Source organism: Bombina bombina, chromosome 5 (genome assembly GCF_027579735.1).
Source record: "Bombina bombina isolate aBomBom1 chromosome 5, aBomBom1.pri, whole genome shotgun sequence".
In the NCBI taxonomy this organism is placed as follows: domain Eukaryota; kingdom Metazoa; phylum Chordata; class Amphibia; order Anura; family Bombinatoridae; genus Bombina; species Bombina bombina.
Window position 1 is genome coordinate 266,283,273 of NC_069503.1, and position 22,668 is coordinate 266,305,940.

Genomic DNA, 22,668 nt, shown 5'->3' on the forward strand with positions numbered 1-22,668 from the left:
AGTTTAATTCTAAAAAGGTTTAATTAGAAAGAAGTTTAATTAGAAAAAATCCAAACCACCACAGTCCTGCTTTACGTAAAGTTGCCCAAAGGGATTTCTCTATTGAGGCCCATGGGAGACATAGTGTCTAGCCTTCTAATCCATTGGGCCTCTTTTTTAAAAAGGATCTTTTGTCTGTCACCTCCCCTTCTTAAAGGGGCCACACCATCCACAATCTGGAAACATAACTGACTTTTGTTGTGGCCAGCAATCGTAAAATGATGAGCTACAGGGGCATCTTCATCCAATTTGCCAATCACAGCTTTATGCTGACAAATCATGTCCTTAGCATATTGGGTTGTTTCTCCCACATATGCAAGCCCTTAGGGCATTTAATAATATATATAATGTATTTGGAGTTGCAAGAAAAATAGCCATTAATAGGTATACATTTACCTGAGTGTGGATGGGTTATAGCATCTCCCTATTGTAGGGAGTGACATTGAGCACAATTCATGCAGGTATAGCAACCTTTTCTTATTGATTAGGGGTGCCTTTTTAGTGTCCCTAAATCTACCCGAATTAAGTCATCCCTAAGGTTCCTATTACGTTTATATGAAAATAAAGGTGGATTTTTGAAAATGGAATTAATATTGCCATCTTGTTGTAAAACATGCCAATGTTTCAATATGATGAATCGTAACTTGCCACTATGTAAACCAAATTGAGTAAATAAAGGTACTGAAAATTGCATAGATTGGCGAGTGATTCCCTATCTTTTGTTGCAACCTTGGCAAGGCTATCATCAAGCACCTCCTGAGGATAACCTCTATTCTTAAATTTGAGGGACAATTTGTCCAATCTCCTTTGGCATTTGATTGGGTAATCCACTATCCATTTTGTGCATAATACTTGACTATATGGTAAACTCTTAATCATTGCTGGAGGAAGAAAACTGTTTTAATGCAACAAATTGTTTCTTTCAGTCTTCTTTGAGAAGATGTCACAGTCCAGGGACCTCCCCCTGATTGAAACCCTAGTGTCCAGAAAACTGATATGTTCAACATTCATCTACATAGTGAATTTTAGATTTATTGAAGATGCATTCAATCTGGAGATGAAGCAATCTAGCCCAATAGTGGTACCTGTCCAAATCATAAAAATGTTGTCTATATAATAAAACCAACATAAAACTGGCCTCTTAAATGCTTCATCCACATATACCACATCTTCCTCAAATCTACCTACGAAGAGGTTGGCATACGTGGGGGCCATATTTGAGCCCATTGCAGTTCCTTATCTTTGGACATAGAAGGTGTCCTCAAACATGAAATAATTTTCATATAGAACCAATTTGAAAATGTCCCTAATGAATTCCCTCTCATTGGGAGAGTATAGTCCTTCCTTATTCAAAAAGTAGAAGACACTCTCTATGCCCAAGTCATGAGGTATCACCATATATAGACTTGCAATGTCAAGTGTTACAAGGGTACAAACCGGAGGGATAACTAGAGCTGAGACTCTCCTAAAAAAGTCTGTAGTGTCTTGTAAATAGGACTCAACGTATCCTAATAGTGGTCTAGTGAGATGAGCCCAAGTAATTGCCAAAGGTTGGAAGACTGAGTCTGTACCTGCCACTATCGGGCGTCCCGGAGGATTAGTAATGTCCTTGGGTATTTTGGGTAATACGTAAAACACAGGAATGATCGGGTTTTCATTAATTAGGAATCTAGCCTGTTTGTTAGTAATGATATTCATCATAGATGCCTCAAGAACTAACTTTTTAATTGTAAGTAATAATCTAGCAGATCAAGTCTAATCACTTCATAATTTGTGACATCATTTAACTGTTTAAAGACTTCCTCTCCATATTTATGCCTATTCATGACAGCTAAGGCCCCGCCTTTGTCCACCGGCTTCAAAATAATATTACTATCATTCTGAATATCCCTGATAAGACCCTTTTCAGATGGAGATAGATTAAATTTAGTCTTTTTACGAAAGTTCCTACGCAGTCTATCAAACTCCTGTTTAACCAGTGTGATATATGCCTTCACCGTTGCATTAGATTGGGGAGGATTAAAGGTACTCTTGGGTTTGATACGCTGTACATGGAACTGAAAGGGAGTAGTGCAAGAGGGTTCTGCAGTGCTCTCAAAATCCTGGTTCTGAAAAAAACTTTTTAGTCTCAGACTCCTAAATAATTTTTGTAAATCGCATTCAGTAGTGAAGAAGTCTGGATATGTAGTTGGTACAAAAGATAACCCTTTTGCAATACTCTCACTGTGGCATCATCAAGGACCCTATCAGAGATATTCACAACAAGATTGTCTTCTTCTCTTATCGTCTGTTCTGTCTCATTGAAATTTGATACCCGGCATTTCCCGTGTTTCCACCCACCTCTTCTCAGTCTCTTCTTCGACCCCTTGATCAACAGCCTCTGATAGAAAAAAACATGGATGAGGCACTATACTCACTATCAGAAGAATAGTCTCCTAGGATACCCTGTGAATAACCAGGTCTCCTATTGTCCCTCCGAAAGGGAACAAAGTCTGAATTCCGTCATCTATAGACTTTATTGTTCTGATAGTCAGATAGGTCTCTTTGGAATTTTTTATATTTTTTACTTTCAAGTGTCTTTCTAAAATAAACAATTCCCGATCTAACTTTGATTTCAGATTGTTAAATTCTGTTTCTGATTTGAGTGATCTCAAAGCTGATTCAGCAGACTAAATCTCCATTTGAATTTTGTATAGTTCTTTCTGAATGTATTCTATAGTCAATATGATAATGTTATATGAACATTTATTCAAAATGCCCTCAAAATTGTCGCAATATTCTATGTTGTCCCTAAATGAAGTAGAATGCAAATGGCTTCTCAAGCCTCTAGGAACCCTCTTTTGTCTGAAATATTCTGCAAGAGTAAAAGAATGTAAATCATATACAACTCTTTGTTTACACATTTATTCAAGTGAAATGGGTTCACTGACTATATTTTCAGTGCTCAAGAAATCTCTACTACCAGTACATAATGTAGCTATGCGAGATGCATCAAGTTTAGAGTATGCAAACAATTTAGGGCCTTTCAAGTTTTGTAAAAAAGCCATACTCATACAATTATTGTGCACGTCACTGACACCAAATTATACAAATGTAATTGTGGCAGCACAGATAAATATAATAAAGCAGAGTATATGAAAACAAGTGCACAGGATGAGGTACTGTCACTACCCTTAAATGAATCTAATTAAACCATTTTCAAATTTTCAAATCTTATGAAAATACAGTTTATTAAAGGTTCTTTATTGTATTCTTGTTCTTTACACATTTGTATATATACATACTTTATCCTGATGATTTAATTCATACAGTCCTCCTGTGAATATATTATTGTGTTTTTGCTTTTGGATTTATGACTTTGTATTTATGGAATGATTGGGCGTGTAAGTGTTTTGTACCTTCTCAGCATGACCAATCAGCAGTCACTAGCAGACACTTATTCTTCCCGATATGCCATCTGGTTATGACTCCTTAAGAAAGAGCGGAGTCCCAAAACGCGCATCGGAGTGAAGTTATCAGCAGTTGACAGGAAAGCCACGAGCACTACATGTGCTGTGTCCAAACGTTTCCTAAGCCAAGTAACAGTGGATGATCCAAACAGGTTGGGCCACTAAATTAATTTTGAATGAGACAAGTTGCGTTGGATGACCTAAGTAGGATTGAGCCGAATTGCACTACAAGCCGCAAGTATACTAGAGATTGTTCTCTCTAGGCACTTATGCTGTTAGAAGTTGTCGGATTGAAAGTATCAGTGATTACTACAACTGCTTACCTAACATTACGTTTGCTTTAACACACTTTGCACAGTACTACTGAACCCATTAACCTGGGACTGGTGTTTAATACATTGATTGTTGGGTCAGTGAATGAGCCGTGGCTGCAGGAGTTAAGCCTCTATGTTCCTGGGTCTGTTTAGAGGAATACTTTACAAATAGCGGAGACCGTTTACTATCTGGGATATATACCTATAACAGACTTTCAGGGACTTGGACGTATTACATTTATCTGCTTATCTGCCTGCTTACCCTGGACTGCTGGTGTCCCCCCCCCCCCCTTGGGACGCCTTGGGGATATCTCTGCATATTTTTTTACTTTCTTATTTTTTGCTGCATGAGTGATGTGTATGTGTGATGGTTTGGGGCCCTCTCAACTTATGCTGCATCATTTTGTTTGATATGAGCTAACGAATAAATACTATATAATTATAATTATTTTTATATATATATAGATAGATAGATAATACTTATTTTTTTTTAAATAAAAATACATTTTCTTCTATGTGAAAAACATTGGAATGTGAAATATGCATAACTACCTTTGGGTTGAGTGCACTTGGTTTAACACAGTGTTTAGTTAGCGCTCCAATAAAGTCTATGGGGAGAAGAAGCTAGGGTTTCACTCGTAAATACCATGAACACTCAAATTGTAATATGTGCGCTAACCTGCACGCGTTACAAATTTACTTCTAGCGGTTTTTGCGTGCAAGCAAAAGTGCTAAATTGCGCGACACTTGTAATCTGGCCTATATTGTTTTAAACATGATTATATAATGATTTTGTGTGATCATTGCCAGATTTCTATCCTATAGACACATTGAGGGAATCCTTCTGACTGTTCAAGTGATGCAGTGTGACGATTCCTAACTTTTTTCATACATATTGGGTGCTACACTGTTGTTTCAGAGGCTACTTTGTGAATTTTACATGCGTTGAGCACAAAATAGAGTAGATACATCTACCTACTGGTACACAAGGGGAAACTGTGATCCTGTATATAAGGTTACTGTATGTTCTTATTCACTTGGTCACTATCACAAATTGGATGACTGAGGGTTGATAAGTGGATTGGATTTATCTAGATTGTTTATGTGATTCAATTTGTGTTTATGGGATACAATTCTCCATTAATTCCATACATGCATCTTATTACATTAGCAACAATTTGTGTTTATTCTATTTATATTATTTAACATAATTTCATGTAAATCTTTTTTTCCGTTTATCTTTAGTTTGTCAAAACGTTGTCATAGGAAATCGCAACTATGGTGCTTTGGAAAGCTTAAACTATCCCAACAAATATCCTGAGAAGCAACATTGCAACTGGACCATACAAACTACAGCTGGGAATACAATTAACTATACATTCACAACATTTGATATAGATACATATTGTTTAAATGACAATGTAAAGGTATGTTCATCTTATATTATTACATTTTATTTTAGTCAGACTGTATTATCTCGTAATACTGCAATGTTACTGTAAACATTCATATAAGAGTTACAATAATTCAAAGAAATGCCCAGGTTCTGATTAATTTAACTGAATTATCAGTTCTGTGTTTGTGGCCCAGTAAGGTATTTTAAGTCAACACATCCATTGTTATGCACTTAAGTAATTTGAAAAACAAAAATAATGTATCCCAGTTACTATCCTGTTAAAATCGCCACAGATAATTATACTCAGTGAATTTTAATTTCATGAAATGACCCCTAAGATTTTCCTTTGTGTGAGAAGTGAGCAGGAACTTTTAAAATCTTGAAAATAAAACACCCATGGGTGCTCATATTTAAAGATGCCTAGACAAATGTCACACAATACATAAGCCGCTGTCTCAACAGAGCCACCATTGCACCTCAGCTGTAATCTAAAAGTAATAGCACCTATATAGGGCTAGATTATGAGTGGAGCTCTATTTATCGCTCCTGCTCATGCGTTATCTTCACTAGAAGTAAGTTTTTTGTGTGTGTCAGGGAATGCACGTATTATAAGTTGAAAACAAAAAGGTGTTGCGTGGGCGCTAACCCAACACGTGCAAAAAGCCAAACTTAAAATACTGCAACCACATTGTATTCCCTATAGGCTTCAATGGAATACGAAAAAGTAAAAAAAAAAAACGAATACCCTTACTTGCGCACAAACCCGGTTGCATTTAACCAAGTGTGCCAACCCGACATGAAATATGAATATTTCACATTCCAATGTTCTTCACATAGCAGAATATTTTCTTTTTATTCTTAAATATATATATGTATATATATATATATATATATATATATATATATATAAGTATTCCACAGAATGCAGGCACTCATTGGTCTTGTTAAAATATTCCAAATTTATTAAGGCATAGTTAAAATGACATAACGTTTCGGCACAAACCATGTTGTGCCTTTGTCAAATGTCAGCATGAACACAAAAGAATATGCTACACACTTAAAACCAATACATTCTGCATTCTGTGGAATACTTGGATGATTTGTAGCAGAGCACCGTGGCATTAATGGAGTGGTGAGATTGTGCTTTCCCTCTAAGGAAATATATATTTATATAAATATATACAGGTAGCTCTCAGTTTACGCCGGGGTTAGGTTCCAGAAGGAATGGTTGTAAATCAAAACCATTGTAAACTGAAACCCAGTTTATAATGTAAGTCAATGGGAAGTGAGGGAGATAGGTTCCAGGCCCCTCTCAAAATTGTCATAAGTAACACCTAATACATTATTTTTAAAGCTTTGAAATGAAGACTTTAGATGCTAAACAACATTATAAACCTAATAAAATAATCACACAACACAGAATATATAATTAAACTAAGTTAAATTAACAAAAACATTTGCTAAACAGCATTATAAACCTAAAAAATAATCACACAACATAGACTTCACTTGCATTTTTCTGCAAACAGTTCTTTCTATGCATTCCAATCTGGACTGATTTATAGACAGGAAGCTCTTGTTCCTATGAAATCTGCTCGATAGCTCAGGTCTGGTTAAACTGATTAATTTCAGCTTGCTTGGCTTTGCTGCAACACAAGCGGACAGCACCACCTACTGGCTATTTTAATAAATGCACTACTTCTCAATGTTTTTCAATAGCAGTCACATGACTGGAAAAAAGGTTGTTATTCTGAAACGGTGTAAATTGAACCGTTGTAAAACGAGGGCCACCTGTATATATATATATATATATATATATATATAATTATATATAGGTAAAGATATATGCTAATATATATAGGAATATCTATTTAAAAATACTTAGAATATATTCCCTTATTTGAAGAACATTGGAATGTGAAATATTTACAGTAAATACATAAACACTTTATTAAATATGAATATTGCATAAATATGATTTTCCATGTTTTCAGCTACTTAACTGCAAAGGGCTCCAATGCACTTATGCATATCTGTCTATATACTGTATGTATACATATACACTCACCGGCCACTTTATTAGGTACACCTGTTCAATTTATTGGTAACACAAATAGCTAATCAGCCAATCACATGGCAGCAACTCAATGCATTCTGGCATCTAGACGTGGTGAAGACAACTTGCTAAAGTTCAAACCGAGCATCAGAATGGGGAAGAAAGGGGATTTAAGTGACATTAAATGTGGCATGGTTGTGGGTTCCAGACAGGCTGGTCTGAGTATTTCAAAAATTCCTGATCTACTGGGATTTTTACATACAACCATATCTAGGGTTTACAGAGAATGGTCTGAAAAAGAGAAAATATCCAGTAAGCGGCGGTTGTGTGGACTAAAAATGCCTTGTTGAGGTCAGAGGAGAATGGGCAGATTGGTTTGAGATTATAGAAAGGCAACAGTAACTCAAATAATTACTTGTTACAACCAAGGTATGTAGAATACCATTTCTGAACGCACAACACATCACACCTTGAAGCAGATGGGTTACAGCAGTAGAAGACCACACTGGGTGCCACTCCTGTCAGCTAAGAACAGGAAACTGAGGCTACAATTTGCACAGGCCCACCAAAATTGGAAAATAGAAGATTGGAAAAACGTTGCCTGGTCCAATGAGTCTCGATTTCAGCTGCAACATTCAGATGGTAGGGTCAGAATTTGGCGTAATCAACATGAAAGCATGAATCCATCCTGCCTTGTATCAACAGTTCAGGCTGCTGGTGGGGGTGTAATGGTGTGGGGGATATTTTCATGGCACACTTTGGGCCCCTTAGTACCAATTGAGTCATTTAAACGCCACAGCCTACCTAAGTATTGTTGCTCTCAACATGTCCATCCTTTTATGACTACAGTGTACCCATCTTCTGATGGCTACATCCAGCAGGATAATGCACCATGTCATAAAGCTCAAATCATCTCAGACTGGTTTATTGAACATGACAAAAAGTTCACTGTACTCCAATGGCCTCCACAGTCACCTGATCTCAATCCAATAGAGCACCTTTGGGATGTGGTGGACAAATCTGCAGCAACTGCGTGATGCTATTATGTCAATATGGACCAAAATCTCTGAGGAATGTTTCCAACACCTTGTTGAATCTATGCCACAAACATTTAAGGCAGTTCTGAAGGCAAAAAGGGTCCAACCCTGTACTAGCAAGGTGTACCTAATAAAGTGGCCGGTGAGTGTATGTACAGTATACATATATACAGTATACATATATATATATATATATATATATATATATTATATTATATATTAGACATGTGTATGAATGTGTCTCTATGTTAAAGCCCTTTGCAGCCTTTTTTTCTAACACCTGAGACCTTTTATCTTTTAGCCCTTATAACTTTTTTATGCAATAATTTTTTAAAAATATTTTTTATCATATAGTTTTGTTTTGAGTGTAACTGTACTTTAAATGTATTTTTGATGTGTTTTGTGCAACTTTTTTGTTGAGCATAACAGTTAATCAGAGCTCTGAAGTCGCACTATCCTGATGCACGTTAAATGCAATTTCACTTAAGCAAACACATTTCTAACGCATATAAAGAACTGCAATAAATAAATTTAGCCCATAATATGCACCAGTGATTTCTCTATATACTGGGGTTAGCCTGTTTATCTGGGGATTATCTCTCTATCTTTCTATCTATCTATCTATCTATCTATCTATCTGTCTGTCTGTCTGTCTGTCTGTCTGTCTGTCTGACTGTCTGTCTGTCTGTCTGTCTGTCTATCTACATCTGTCTGTCTATTTATCTACCTGTCTGTCTCTTCATCTCTATGGGGGATATTTATCAAGCCGTCAACCGCAAATACGCTGGAATTCTGCAGCGTAATTGTGGAGAGCTTGATTCGACCTAGCCATCAAAGCCTACAGACCGGCAAAAGTTGAAATCTGTGACGTAACATCCGATCTGCCGGTATCAATCCGACACAGATCGATGCTTATGTCATTACAGATGTTCAGAATACACATTCAGCACCATTTGACACTTTTTCAAAGTTAGCAAATAGTTAACCGGTACGCTCGTGGCTATTCCGGCCCAGCATACCTGGTTTTAAATCCGCCACCCTGGAAACCTCTGGCCTCCCACATCACTACCATTAACTAAACCTATTAACCCCTAAACCGCCAGCTCCCCACATCGCCATAAACTAAATTAAGCTATTAACCCCTAAACCTAACAACCCGCTAAATTTACATTAAAATTACAACATCCCTATCTCAAAATAAATTAAAACTTACCTTTAGAATTAAAATAAACTATTTTAAACTATTAATTAACCTACCCTAACTATTATACTAAAATTGCATTAAACTAGCAATTAAATTAACTATATTACATATTAAAAAACCCCAACCCTACTCAAATTATTTAAATCTACTATTAAAAATGACTAAATTACAAAAACAAACAAACACTAAGTTACAAAAACAAACAAACCACAGTATCAAAAATAAAAACGAAGTATACCTAATCGAATAGCTCTATCAAAATAAAAAAGCACACCAAAATAAAAAAAAACTATCCTACAATTAACTACCAATGGCCCTTAAAAGGGCCTTTTGCAGGGTATTGCCCCAAAGAAATGAGCTCTTTCACCTGAAAAAAAATACAAACACCCCCCAACAGTAAAACCCACCACCCACCTAACCAACCCCCCCAAATAAAAAGCCTATCTAAAAAAAACTAAACTCCCCATTGTCCTGATAAGGTCATTTGTATGGGCATTGCCCTTAAAAGGGCATTTAGCTCTTTTACCTGCCCAGACCCTACTCTAAAAATAAAACCCACCCAAAAAACCCTTAAATAAACCTAACACTAACCCCCGATGATCCACTTACAGTTTTTGAAGTTCCGTTTGAAGGATCCATCCGGACGGCCTCTTCTATCTTCATCCATCCGGCGAAGTCTTTATCCATGCGGCCTCTTCTATCTTCATCCATCCGGCGCAGAGCGGAGCGGGTCCATCCTAAAGACATCTGGCACGGAGCTCCTCTTCAATACAGTCTCCGCCGTAAACTGGAACTTGAATGCAAGTGACGTCATCCAAGATGGCATCCCTTGCATTCCTATTAGCTGAAAGGTTCCAATCAGCAAATAGGATTAGAGCTACTAAATTCCTATTGGCTGTTCCAATCAGCCAATAGGATTTGAGCAGCTCTCATCCTATTGGCTGTTCCAATCAGCCAATAGGATTGAGCTCTTATCCTCTTGGCTGATTGGAATAGCCAATAGGATGAGAGCTGCTCAAATCCTATTGGCTGATTGGAACAGCCAATAGGATGAGAGCTGCTCAAATCCTATTGGCTGATTGGAACAGCCAATAGTATTTTAGCAGCTCTAATCCTATTGGCTGATTGGAACCTTTTAGCCAATAGGAATGCAAAGTTCGCCATCTTGGATGACGTCACTTGCATTCAAGTTCCAGTTTACGGCGGCGATCGTATTGAAGAGGAGCTCCGCGCCGGATGTCTTCAGGATGGACCTGCTCCACGCCGGATGGATGAAGATAGAAGAGGCCGGATGGATGAAGACTTCACCGGATGGATGAAGATAGAAGAGGCCACCCGGATGAAAACTTCTTGCCGCCAGGATGAAGACTTCTTGCCGGCTGGATGGATCCTTCAAGCGGAACTTCAAAAACTGTAGGTGGATCGTCGGGGGTTAGTGTTTATTTAAGGGTTTTTTGAAGGGGTTTTATTTTTAGAGTAGGGTCTGGGCAGGTAAAAGAGCTAAATGCCCTTTTAAGGTCAATGCCCATACAAATGCCCTTTTCAGGGCAATGGGGAGCTTAGGTTTTTTAGATAGGCTTTTTATTTGGGGGGTTTGTTGGGTGGGTGGTGGGTTTTACTGTTGTGGGTGTTTGTATTTTTTTTTTTTTTTCAGGTGAAAGTGCTGATTTCTTTGGGGCAATGCCCCGCAAAAGGCCCTTTTAAGGGCCATTGGTAGTTTATTGTAGGCTAGGTTTTTTTTTATTTTGGGGGGGCTTTTTATTTTGATAGGGCTATTAGATTAGGTGTAATTTTTATTTTTGATACTGTGGTTGTTTTTTTTTTTTGTAACTTAGTGTTTGTTTGTTTTTGTAATTTAGTAATTTTTAATAGTAGATTTAAGTAATTTGAGTAGGGTTAGGGTTTTTTAATATGTAATATAGTTAATTTAATTGCTAGTTTAATGTAATTTTAGTATAAAAGTATATAGTTAGGGTAGGTTAATTAATACTTCAATATAGTTTATTTTAATTCTATAGGGGTTAAACATTTTAGTATAGTGGCGGCGTTTAGTGACAGGGTATAAATAAAGTTGGTAAAAAGCCGAATAGCAGCGAGATCGATGACTGCTAGTTAACAACAGTCCGATGCTCATCGCCCCGTACTTGGTGTGCGGCTTTTTGCCGGCTTTTTTTTATAAATATGGAGAGCGTATTCAGGTCCACGGCTGCGATGTTAGGCGAGCGTATTGGTGCCGGCGAATGCAGCATAGTTGAGGTTTTGATAAATATCCCCCTATGTATCAATCTGTCTGTCTGTCTATACTGAGGACATGATTTAATATTTACAGATACAGAGACAAAATGGAAGGGACTGTAAAGTCAAAATTCAAGTTTCATGATTCAGATAAAGCATGCAATTTAAAAAATCTTTTCTATATGCTTCCATTATCAAAACCTGCACATTAATTTTATGTGCAAACTTACGGCTAGATTTGGAGTTTGGCGGTAAAAGGGCTGTTAACGCTCCGCGGGTTTTTTTCTGGCCGCACCATAAATTTAACTCTGGTATCGAGAGTTCAAACAAATGCTGCGTTAGGCTCCAAAAAAGGAGCGTAGAGCATATTTACCGCAAATGCAACTCTCGATACCAGAGTTGCTTACGGACGCGGCCGGCCTCAAAAACGTGCTCGTGCACGATTCTCCCATAGGAAACAATGGGGCTGTTTGAGCTGAAAAAAAACCTAACACCTGCAAAAAAGCTGCGTTCAGCTCCTAACGCAGCCCCATTGTTTCCTATGGGGAAACACTTCCTACGTCTGCACCTAACACTCTAACATGTACCCCGAGTCTAAACACCCCTAACCTTACACTTATTAACCCCTAATCTGCCGCCCCCGCTATCGCTGACCCCTGCATTACACTTTTAACCCCTAATCTGCCGCTCCGTAAACCGCCGCCACCTACGTTATCCCTATGTACCCCTAATCTGCTGCCCTAACATCGCCGACCCCTATGTTATATTTATTAACCCCTAATCTGCCCCCCACAACGTCGCCGACACCTACCTACACTTATTAACCCCTAATCTGCCGAGCGGACCTGAGCGCTACTATAATAAATGTATTAACCCCTAATCCGCCTCACTAACCCTATCATAAATAGTATTAACCCCTAATCTGCCCTCCCTAACATCGCCGACACCTACCTTCAATTATTAACCCCTAATCTGCCGACCGGAGCTCACCGCTATTCTAATAAATGTATTAACCCCTAAAGCTAAGTCTAACCCTAACACTAACACCCCCCTAAGTTAAATATAATTTTTATCTAACGAAATAAATTAACTCTTATTAAATAAATGATTCCTATTTAAAGCTAAATACTTACCTGTAAAATAAATCCTAATATAGCTACAATATAAATTATAATTATATTATAGCTATTTTAGGATTAATATTTATTTTACAGGCAACTTTGTAATTATTTTAACCAGGTACAATAGCTATTAAATAGTTAAGAACTATTTAATAGTTACCTAGTTAAAATAATTACAAATTTACCTGTAAAATAAATCCTAACCTAAGATATAATTAAACCTAACACTACCCTATCAATAAAATAATTAAATAAACTACCTACAATTACCTACAATTAACCTAACACTACACTATCAATAAATTAATTAAACACAATTGCTACAAATAAATACAATTAAATAAACTAGCTAAAGTACAAAAAATAAAAAAGAACTAAGTTACAGAAAATAAAAAAATATTTACAAACATAAGAAAAATATTACAACAATTTTAAACTAATTACACCTACTCTAAGCCCCCTAATAAAATAACAAAGACCCCCAAAATAAAAAATTCCCTACCCTATTCTAAAATACAAAAATTACAAGCTCTTTTACCTTACCAGCCCTGAACAGGGCCCTTTGCGGGGCATGCCCCAAGAATTTCAGCTCTTTTGCCTGTAAAAAAAAACATACAATACCCCCCCCCCCCAACATTACAACCCACCACCCACATACCCCTAATCTAACCCAAACCCCCCTTAAATAAACCTAACACTAATCCCCTGAAGATCTTCCTACCTTGTCTTCACCATCCAGGTATCACCGATCCGTCCTGGCTCCAAGATCTTCATCCAACCCAAGCGGGGGTTGGCGATCCATAATCCGGTGCTCCAAAGTCTTCCTCCTATCCGGCAAGAAGAGGACATCCGGACCGGCAAACATCTTCTCCAAGCGGCATCTTCTATGTTCTTCCATCCGATGACGACCGGCTCCATCTTGAAGACCTCCAGCGCGGATCCATCCTCTTCTTCCGACGACTAGACGACGAATGACGGTTCCTTTAAGGGACGTCATCCAAGATGGCGTCCCTCGAATTCCGATTGGCTGATAGGATTCTATCAGCCAATCGGAATTAAGGTAGGAATATTCTGATTGGCTGATGGAATCAGCCAATCAGAATCAAGTTCAATCCGATTGGCTGATCCAATCAGCCAATCAGATTGAGCTCGCATTCTATTGGCTGATCGGAACAGCCAATAGAATGCGAGCTCAATCTGATTGGCTGATTGGATCAGCCAATCGGATTGAACTTGATTCTGATTGGCTGATTCCATCAGCCAATCAGAAAATTCCTACCTTAATTCCGATTGGCTGATAGAATCCTATCAGCCAATCGGAATTCGAGGGACGCCATCTTGGATGACGTCCCTTAAAGGAACCGTCATTCGTCGTCTAGTCGTCGGAAGAAGAGGATGGATCCGCGCTGGAGGTCTTCAAGATGGAGCCGGTCGTCATCGGATGGAAGAACATAGAAGATGCCGCTTGGAGAAGATGTTTGCCGGTCCGGATGTCCTCTTCTTGCCGGATAGGAGGAAGACTTTGGAGCACCGGATTATGGATCGCCAACCCCCGCTTGGGTTGGATGAAGATCTTGGAGCCAGGACGGATCGGTGATACCTGGATGGTGAAGACAAGGTAGGAAGATCTTCAGGGGATTAGTGTTAGGTTTATTTAAGGGGGGTTTGGGTTAGATTAGGGGTATGTGGGTGGTGGGTTGTAATGTTGGGGGGGGGGGTATTGTATGTTTTTTTTTACAGGCAAAAGAGCTGAAATTCTTGGGGCATGCCCCGCAAAGGGCCCTGTTCAGGGCTGGTAAGGTAAAAGAGCTTGTAATTTTTGTATTTTAGAATAGGGTAGGGAATTTTTTATTTTGGGGGTCTTTGTTATTTTATTAGGGGGCTTAGAGTAGGTGTAATTAGTTTAAAATTGTTGTAATATTTTTCTTATGTTTGTAAATATTTTTTTATTTTCTGTAACTTAGTTCTTTTTTATTTTTTGTACTTTAGCTAGTTTATTTAATTGTATTTATTTGTAGCAATTGTGTTTAATTAATTTATTGATAGTGTAGTGTTAGGTTAATTGTAGGTAATTGTAGGTAGTTTATTTAATTATTTTATTGATAGGGTAGTGTTAGGTTTAATTATATCTTAGGTTAGGATTTATTTTACAGGTAAATTTGTAATTATTTTAACTAGGTAACTATTAAATAGTTCTTAACTATTTAATAGCTATTGTACCTGGTTAAAATAATTACAAAGTTGCCTGTAAAATAAATATTAATCCTAAAATAGCTATAATATAATTATAATTTATATTGTAGCTATATTAGGATTTATTTTACAGGTAAGTATTTAGCTTTAAATAGGAATCATTTATTTAATAAGAGTTAATTTATTTCGTTAGATAAAAATTATATTTAACTTAGGGGGGTGTTAGTGTTAGGGTTAGACTTAGCTTTAGGGGTTAATACATTTATTAGAATAGCGGTTAGCCCCGGTCGGCAGATTAGGGGTTAATAATTGAAGGTAGGTGTCGGCGATGTTAGGGAGGGCAGATTAGGGGTTAATACTATTTATGATAGGGTTAGTGAGGCGGATTAGGGGTTAATACATTTATTATAGTAGCGCTCAGGTCCGCTCGGCAGATTAGGGGTTAATAAGTGTAGGTAGGTGTCGGCGACGTTGTGGGGGGCAGATTAGGGGTTAATAAATATAACATAGGGGTCGGCGATGTTAGGGGCAGCAGATTAGGGGTACATAGGGATAACGTAGGTGGCGGCGATTTGCGGTCGGAAGATTAGGGGTTAATTATTTTAAGTAGCTTGCGGCGACGTTGTGGGGGGCAAGTTAGGGGTTAATAAATATAATATAGGGGTCGGCGGGGTTAGGGGCAGCAGATTAGGGGTACATAAGTATAACGTAGGTGGCGGTCGGCAGATTAGGGGTTAAAAATTTTAATCGAGTGGCGGCGATGTGGGGGGACCTCGGTTTAGGGGTACATAGGTAGTTTATGGGTGTTAGTGTACTTTAGGGTACAGTAGCTAAGAGCTTTATAAACCGGCGTTAGCCAGAAAGCTCTTAACTCCTGCTTTTTTCAGGCGGCTGGAATCTTGTCGTTAGAGCTCTAACGCTCACTGCAGAAACGACTCTAAATACCGGCGTTAGAAAGATCCCATTGAAAAGATAGGCTACGCAAATGGCGTAGGGGGATCTGCGGTATGGAAAAGTCGCGGCTGAAAAGTGAGCGTTAGACCCTTTAATCACTGACTCCAAATACCAGCGGGCGGCCAAAACCAGCGTTAGGAGCCTCTAACGCTGGTTTTGACGGCTACCGCCGAACTCTAAATCTAGGCCTTACTGAGGCTCCAGCTACTACTGAGCACATGCAAAAGTGAACAGTATATATGTATATGCATTTTGTGATTGGCTAATGACTGTCATATGATACAGGGGGCGGGATCATTGGATTAACTCTAAATATTCTACTGCTCATTTCAAATTCCATTAAGTGCTATTTCATTGTCATTTTATTGTGTATTTATCAAATGTTCAATTCTGCAATATTTAGAAGCCTTTTTTAAAAAAAAATGTGAAACTGTTAACTTTGAGCAACATAAAATCTAAAAAATAAAGTCCCAAAGTGCAGAAATATTCAAAATGAAGGATATGAATCAAAACTTCCAAAATATAAAATAAATAAAAGAGATCAAGAACAAAGGAACCATTCTGTAATGTGATCTAAGTGTACACCTCAAAGTGAAGAGAGGAAAACCAAAGTGTTAAAGCACAACATATTTCTTTGTAGTGGCCAAATGGTTACATGCACAAAGTACAGCTATGCTATAGCTAAGTATTATGCCCAAAACATAAATCACTCCAGTTATACAGGAACTATTCTGATGCAAATATTTATTTTAAAATACAAATAAAACAAGGGCAATATTACAAGTGAGTTGTATTTATGACTCTCACTCGAGTGCTAACTCCGCTAGAAGTAAGCTTCTTGCATGCTTCCGGTAGTGCTCGTATTACAAGTTGAAAGTAAACAGTTTTTGCTCGTTTTCTAACCCGAGGAGCATAAAAAGTTTAACTTAGAATATTAGAATAATGTATTCCCCCGTAGCATCTATATACTGTATGTATATATATATATATATATATATATATATATATATATATATATATATATATACTGTATGTATATATAGGTATATATAACTACAGATATATAAAGGAATATCTATTTATAAATACTTAGGACATATTCACCTATGTGAAGAACGTTGGATGTGAAATATTTACAGAAATACATAAACACGTTATTAAATATGAATATTGCATAAATGTTTTTTCATGTTTGCATCTATTTTACTACAAAGGGTTCCAATGCACATATATATATATATATATGTGTGTGTGTACATATGTATTTATGTGTTTATATGTGTATACATGTCTGTAAACACATATAAACAAATATAAATACATATGTACACACATAAATACATAATATACATATTTAGACATATATATATATATATATATATATATATATATATATATATATATATATATATGTTAAAGCCCTTTGCCTGCCTTTTTTATAACACCTGAAACCTCATATCTTTGAGTCCTTATAACTTTTTTTGTGCAATATGTTTTTAAATAATTTGTATATCTCCTTCACTTCAAGAATCCTGTATAGGGAGATTCATATCTTTCAAATTAAAATTTGTGTTTCTAACAATTTTTTTTGGGACCTCTACATTCTTATGAGATATCTTAGATCATCTCGCTTGAGCGGAGAGCTTTTGAATATCATTCTCTCAGGGTGGTCACAATAATGTTCATCAAAATATATTGATTAACCCCTTAATGACCAAGGACGTACGCCACACGTCCTCAAAAAAAATACAGTTAATGACCGAGGACGTGTGGCGTACGTCCTTGGTCTGGAAAGTAGCTGGAAGCGATCCTGCTCGCTTCCAGCTGCTTTCCGGTTATTGCAGTGATGCCTCGATATAGAGGCATCCTGCAATAACCCCCCTTGGCCATCCGATGCAGAGAGAGACACTCTGTGGCCCTCTCTGCACCGGACATCGGTGGCCGGTTTCGTTGGTGGGTGGGATCAAGTCTGGGAGGCAGGTGGGCGGCCATCGATGTGCCGAGTGGAGTGGAGGGGGGCGGGATCGGGGGCGGGACAGACGGGAGCGCGCACAGGAGCGCGCGCGTGCGCGTGCACGGGGCGGGAGCGGGAGGGAACCGCTACACTGCAGAAAAATAAAGCTGTAAAAAGTAAAAAAAAAAAAAAAAAAAAGTTTTGAAAGCTGTAAATAAACAGCTAAGGGATCTGGAAGGAGTGGGGGGTTGGTCTTGGTGGGGGGGAGCTACACTACAGAAAAGGGCATTTTTTTTAAAAAAAAAGCACATTTTTCACTTAACTGGGTACTGGCAGACAGCTGCCAGTACCCAAGATGGCGCCCATTAAGGCAGAGGGGGAGGGTTAGAGAGCTGTTTGGTGGGGGATCAGTGAGGTTGGGGGCTAAGGGGGATCCTACACAGCAGCATATGTAAATATGCTAAAAAAAAATACAAAAAAAGCCCAAATATAGCTTTTATTTTAGTACTGGCAGAGTTTCTGCCAGTACTTAAGATGGCGGGGACAATTGTGGGGTGGGGGAGGGAAGAGAGAGGTTTGGGAGGGATCAGGGGGTTTCATGTTTCAGGTGGGAGGCTGAGCTCTACAGTAAAGCTAAAATTAACCCTGCAAGCTCCCTACAAGCTACATAATTAACCCCTTCACTGCTAGCCATAATACACGTGTGAAATGCAGCGGCATTTGGCGGCCTTCTTATTACTAAAAAGCAACGCCAAAGCCATATATGTCTGCTATTTCTGAACAAAGGGGATCCCAGAGAAGCATTTACAACCATTTGTGCCATAATTGCACAAGCTGTTTGTAAATAATTTCAGTGAGAAACCTAAAGTTTGTGAAATAAGGAACTTTTTTTTTATTTGATCGCATTTGGCGGTGAAATGGTGGCATGAAATATACCAAAATAGGCCTAGATCAATACTTTGGGTTGTCTACTACACTACACTAAAGCTAAAATTAACCCTACAAGCTCCCTACAAGCTACATAATTAGCCCCTTCACTGCTGGACATAATACACTTGTGGTGTGCAGTGGCATTTAGCGGCCTTCTAATTACCAAAAAGCAATGCAAAAGCCATATATGTCTGCTATTTCTGAACAAAGGGGATCCCAGAGAAGCATTTACAACCATTTGTGCCATAATTGCACAAGCTGTTTGTAAATGATTTCAGTGAGAAACCTAAAATTGTGAAAAATATAAAGTTTTTTTAAATTTGATTGCATTTGGCGGTGAAATGGTGTCATGAAATATACCAAAATTGGCCTAGATCAATACTTGGGGTTGTCTACTACACTACACTAAAGCTAAAATTATCCCTAAAAGCTCGCTAGATGCTCCATAATTAACCCCTTCACTGCTGGGCATAATACACGTGTAGTGCGCAGTGGCATTTAGCAGCCTTCTAATTACTAAAAAGCAACGCCAAAGCCATATATGTCTGCTATTTCTTAACAAAGGGGATCCCAGAGAAGAATTTACAACCATTTAAGCCATAATTGCACAAGCTGTTTGTAAATAATTTCAGTGAGAAACCAAAAGTTTGTGAAAAAATTAGTAAAAAAGTGAACAATTTTTTGTATTTAATCGCATTTGACGGTGAAATGGTGGCATGAAATATACCAAAATGGGCCTAGATGAATACTTTGGGATGTCTACTAAAAAAAAATATTACATGTCAATGAATATTCAGAGATGCCTGAAAGATATTAGTGTTCTAATGTAACTAGCGCTAATTTTGAAAAATAATGGTTTGGAAATAGCAAAGTGCTACTTGTATTTATTGCCCTATAACTTGCTAAAAAAGCAAAGAACATGTAAACATTGGGTATTTCTAAACTCAGGACAAAATTTAGAAACTATTTAGAATGGGTGTTTTTTGGTGGTTCTAGATGTGTAACAGATTTTGGGGGTCAAAGTTAGAAAAAGTGTGTTTTTTTTCAATTTTTTCCTCATATTTTTTTTTTTTTTTATAGTAAATTATAATATATGATGAAAATAATGGTATCTTTAGAAAGTCCATTTAATGGCGAGAAAAACAGTATATAATATGTGTGGGCACAGTAAATGAGTAAGAGGAAAATTACAGCTAAACACAAACACTGCAGAAATGTAAAAATAGCCTTGGTCCCAAACGGACAGAACATGGAAAAGTGCTGTGGTCATTAAGGGGTTAAGAGAAATAGAATGTGTTAGTCATAAACTCCTGAAACTCTGTCTCTTGTTGAAAAACTGGTGCTAAGTCACTTGACTAATTCTTCCTGGTGACGTATCAAAAATCCAACATACATTTCACCTATTACATCACTTTTTCAAGAACATCAACAACTACCCTCTTGCTTAAAAATACTGAATTTCCTTCTGATTGGATAAAGTTAATTTCTTTCATACTGGTGGAGAGAGTCCACTATCCATTACTTCGGGAAATTACTCTTCCCTACCACTAAGAGGAGGGAAAAATTCCCAAACCCCAAGAACTCTATAAAAACCCTCGCCACCTCACCAGTTCCTCAGTCTTGTCTTTGTCTCCACTGGAGGTGGTTGAAGAATGAAGATGTGCAGTTCTCAGATCGAGTTGAGGCCCGTTTCCCTTCAGAATAAAGTGTTTGTCAGAGGAAACTATTTGGAGTATTGGAAGTGACATATATTTCACCAGTGGGGATTTAGTCACAAGCCTTGCCATGGGGGTCACAGGAATTTGTCGTTTGCCTCTACCTGTTAGTTCATTGATATACTCTTATTCCAGTTCCTCTGCTGTTATGTTTCAGCACTGGTCTTGGCTTCCTACTGGCTTCCCTCAGTAGCAGAGTACCTTTGGGTAAACTCTATTTTTTAAAATTTATTTAGCACTCTATATCCATTTAGGTTATCACTACATGCATTGTTATATATGTATATAACCTTGGGACAGTTATTTATAGGTAGTTATTTTATATGTCCCCTTTAAAAATGTTTGCAAATAAGAATTTCATCCGAACAAGAGTGCTGAAATGTAGATGGCTATGCCTTTTTCAACTAAGTTTAAAAGGTCAGTTCAGAATTTTGTTTTCTTTGTTGATCAAGAGTCTTCTTCTGATCTTTTTACTGACATCTTTTTTTTGTTATATGTTAAGCATGTTGATTATCTTTTTAAGGGAATTTTTGTTTTCTTACTTACTTAAATGATCCTAAAGTAGATGGGGATAGACCAGTTAAAGGCCCGATTACAAGTGGAGCGCTATTCAACACTCCCGCTCATGTGCTAACTCAGCTAGAAGTAGCGCTCATATTATTAGTTGAAAGTAAAAGTTTTTTTTGCACACTAACCTGATGCATGTAAAAAGAAGAAATTACACTGAGAAGTCAATGGAGCAAAAAAAGTGGAAAAAAAACTAAGACACTACTTGCGCACAAACACATTCTCAAGTGAGCTAACTCGACATGAAATATTAATATTTTAAATTCCAATATTCTTCACATAGAAGAATATGTTCTATTTATTCATAAGTACATATTTTTATATATTTGGTATTGCTGTACAATATATATCTATACCTTTATATACTGTGTGTGTATATATATATATATATATATATATATATATATATATAAAATCCAAACGAAAAATAAAGCACTTACTGGTCTTCAGTTAACAAAATAACAGGATTTATTCTGCTGTGACGTTTCAGGGGCAACAATCTCCCCTTCCTCTGACAAACAGTGAAATAGTGGAACCTATAAAGCCCTGATAGGCCCTCCTACAGCAATCTGCCAATAAGAGAGCAGCGTGTGCAATGTAAATATCAGCTGTGGGTAAGCAGCTCATTAGCTGTTAAAAGTGTGTATGTGAAAAAAGTCAAATTTAAATATAAATTTAAATATTGTATACAACATGTCATCCGGGCGTCTCACCAGTACCACAAAGAAACAAACTATAACTAATAAATAATAAATAATCAAGATCATGTCATAAAATAGCACAAACAAAAAAGCTACTCTCCTATTGGTGGATAAGAACACACCTCTGTGTTATGTCAGCAGGTAAACAACAAAAATATCCTAACTAAACATTCAATTCCTGCTTAGAAAGAGAATTAAATCAAGCACATGTGTTGCTCAACAAGTCATCTAATATTCAAAACTAGACCATTCATTATAGCCAAATCTGTGTAAAAGTAAAACTTCAAAAATGTATTTGTGATCAAACAAAATACCAGCCAATCATGGGCTAGGGGGCGTGGTCACTCATTGTAAGTCAAAACACAGATCATTCAACAAACACCATAGAAAATATACGTCTCATAAAAAGACCTGCCTTTTAGTGTTGTCAATAGGAGAAAAAAAGGAATCTGCCAATAAGAGAGCAGCGTGTGCAAAGTGATTATCAGCTGTGGGTAAGCAGCTCATTAGCTGTTAAAAGTGTGTATGTGAAAAAAGTCAAATTTAAATATAAATTTAAATATTGTATGCAACATGTCATCAGGGCATCTGTCTCACCAGTACCACAAAGAAACAAACTATAACTAATAACTAATAAATAATCAAGATTGTATCATAAAATAGCACAGACAAAAAAGCTACTCTCCCATTGGTGGATTAGAGCACACCTCTGTGTAGTCTCAGCAGGTAAACAACAAAAATATCCTAACTAAACATTTGATTCCTGCTTAGAAAGAGTATTAAATCAAGCACGTGTTGCTCAA

The 22,668-nt window shown here is 37.3% G+C and overlaps 1 protein-coding gene across 1 annotated transcript in view; it reads left to right on the plus strand.

Moving 5' to 3' along the window:
• Positions 1–22,668, plus strand: part of CUBN (cubilin) — a 749,121-nt gene that overhangs the window by 237,014 nt on the left and 489,439 nt on the right. The window contains exon 27 of the mRNA XM_053713984.1: positions 5,048–5,229. Coding sequence (XP_053569959.1) covers positions 5,048–5,229 — 182 coding nt within the window. The remainder of the gene's footprint in view (positions 1–5,047; positions 5,230–22,668) is intronic.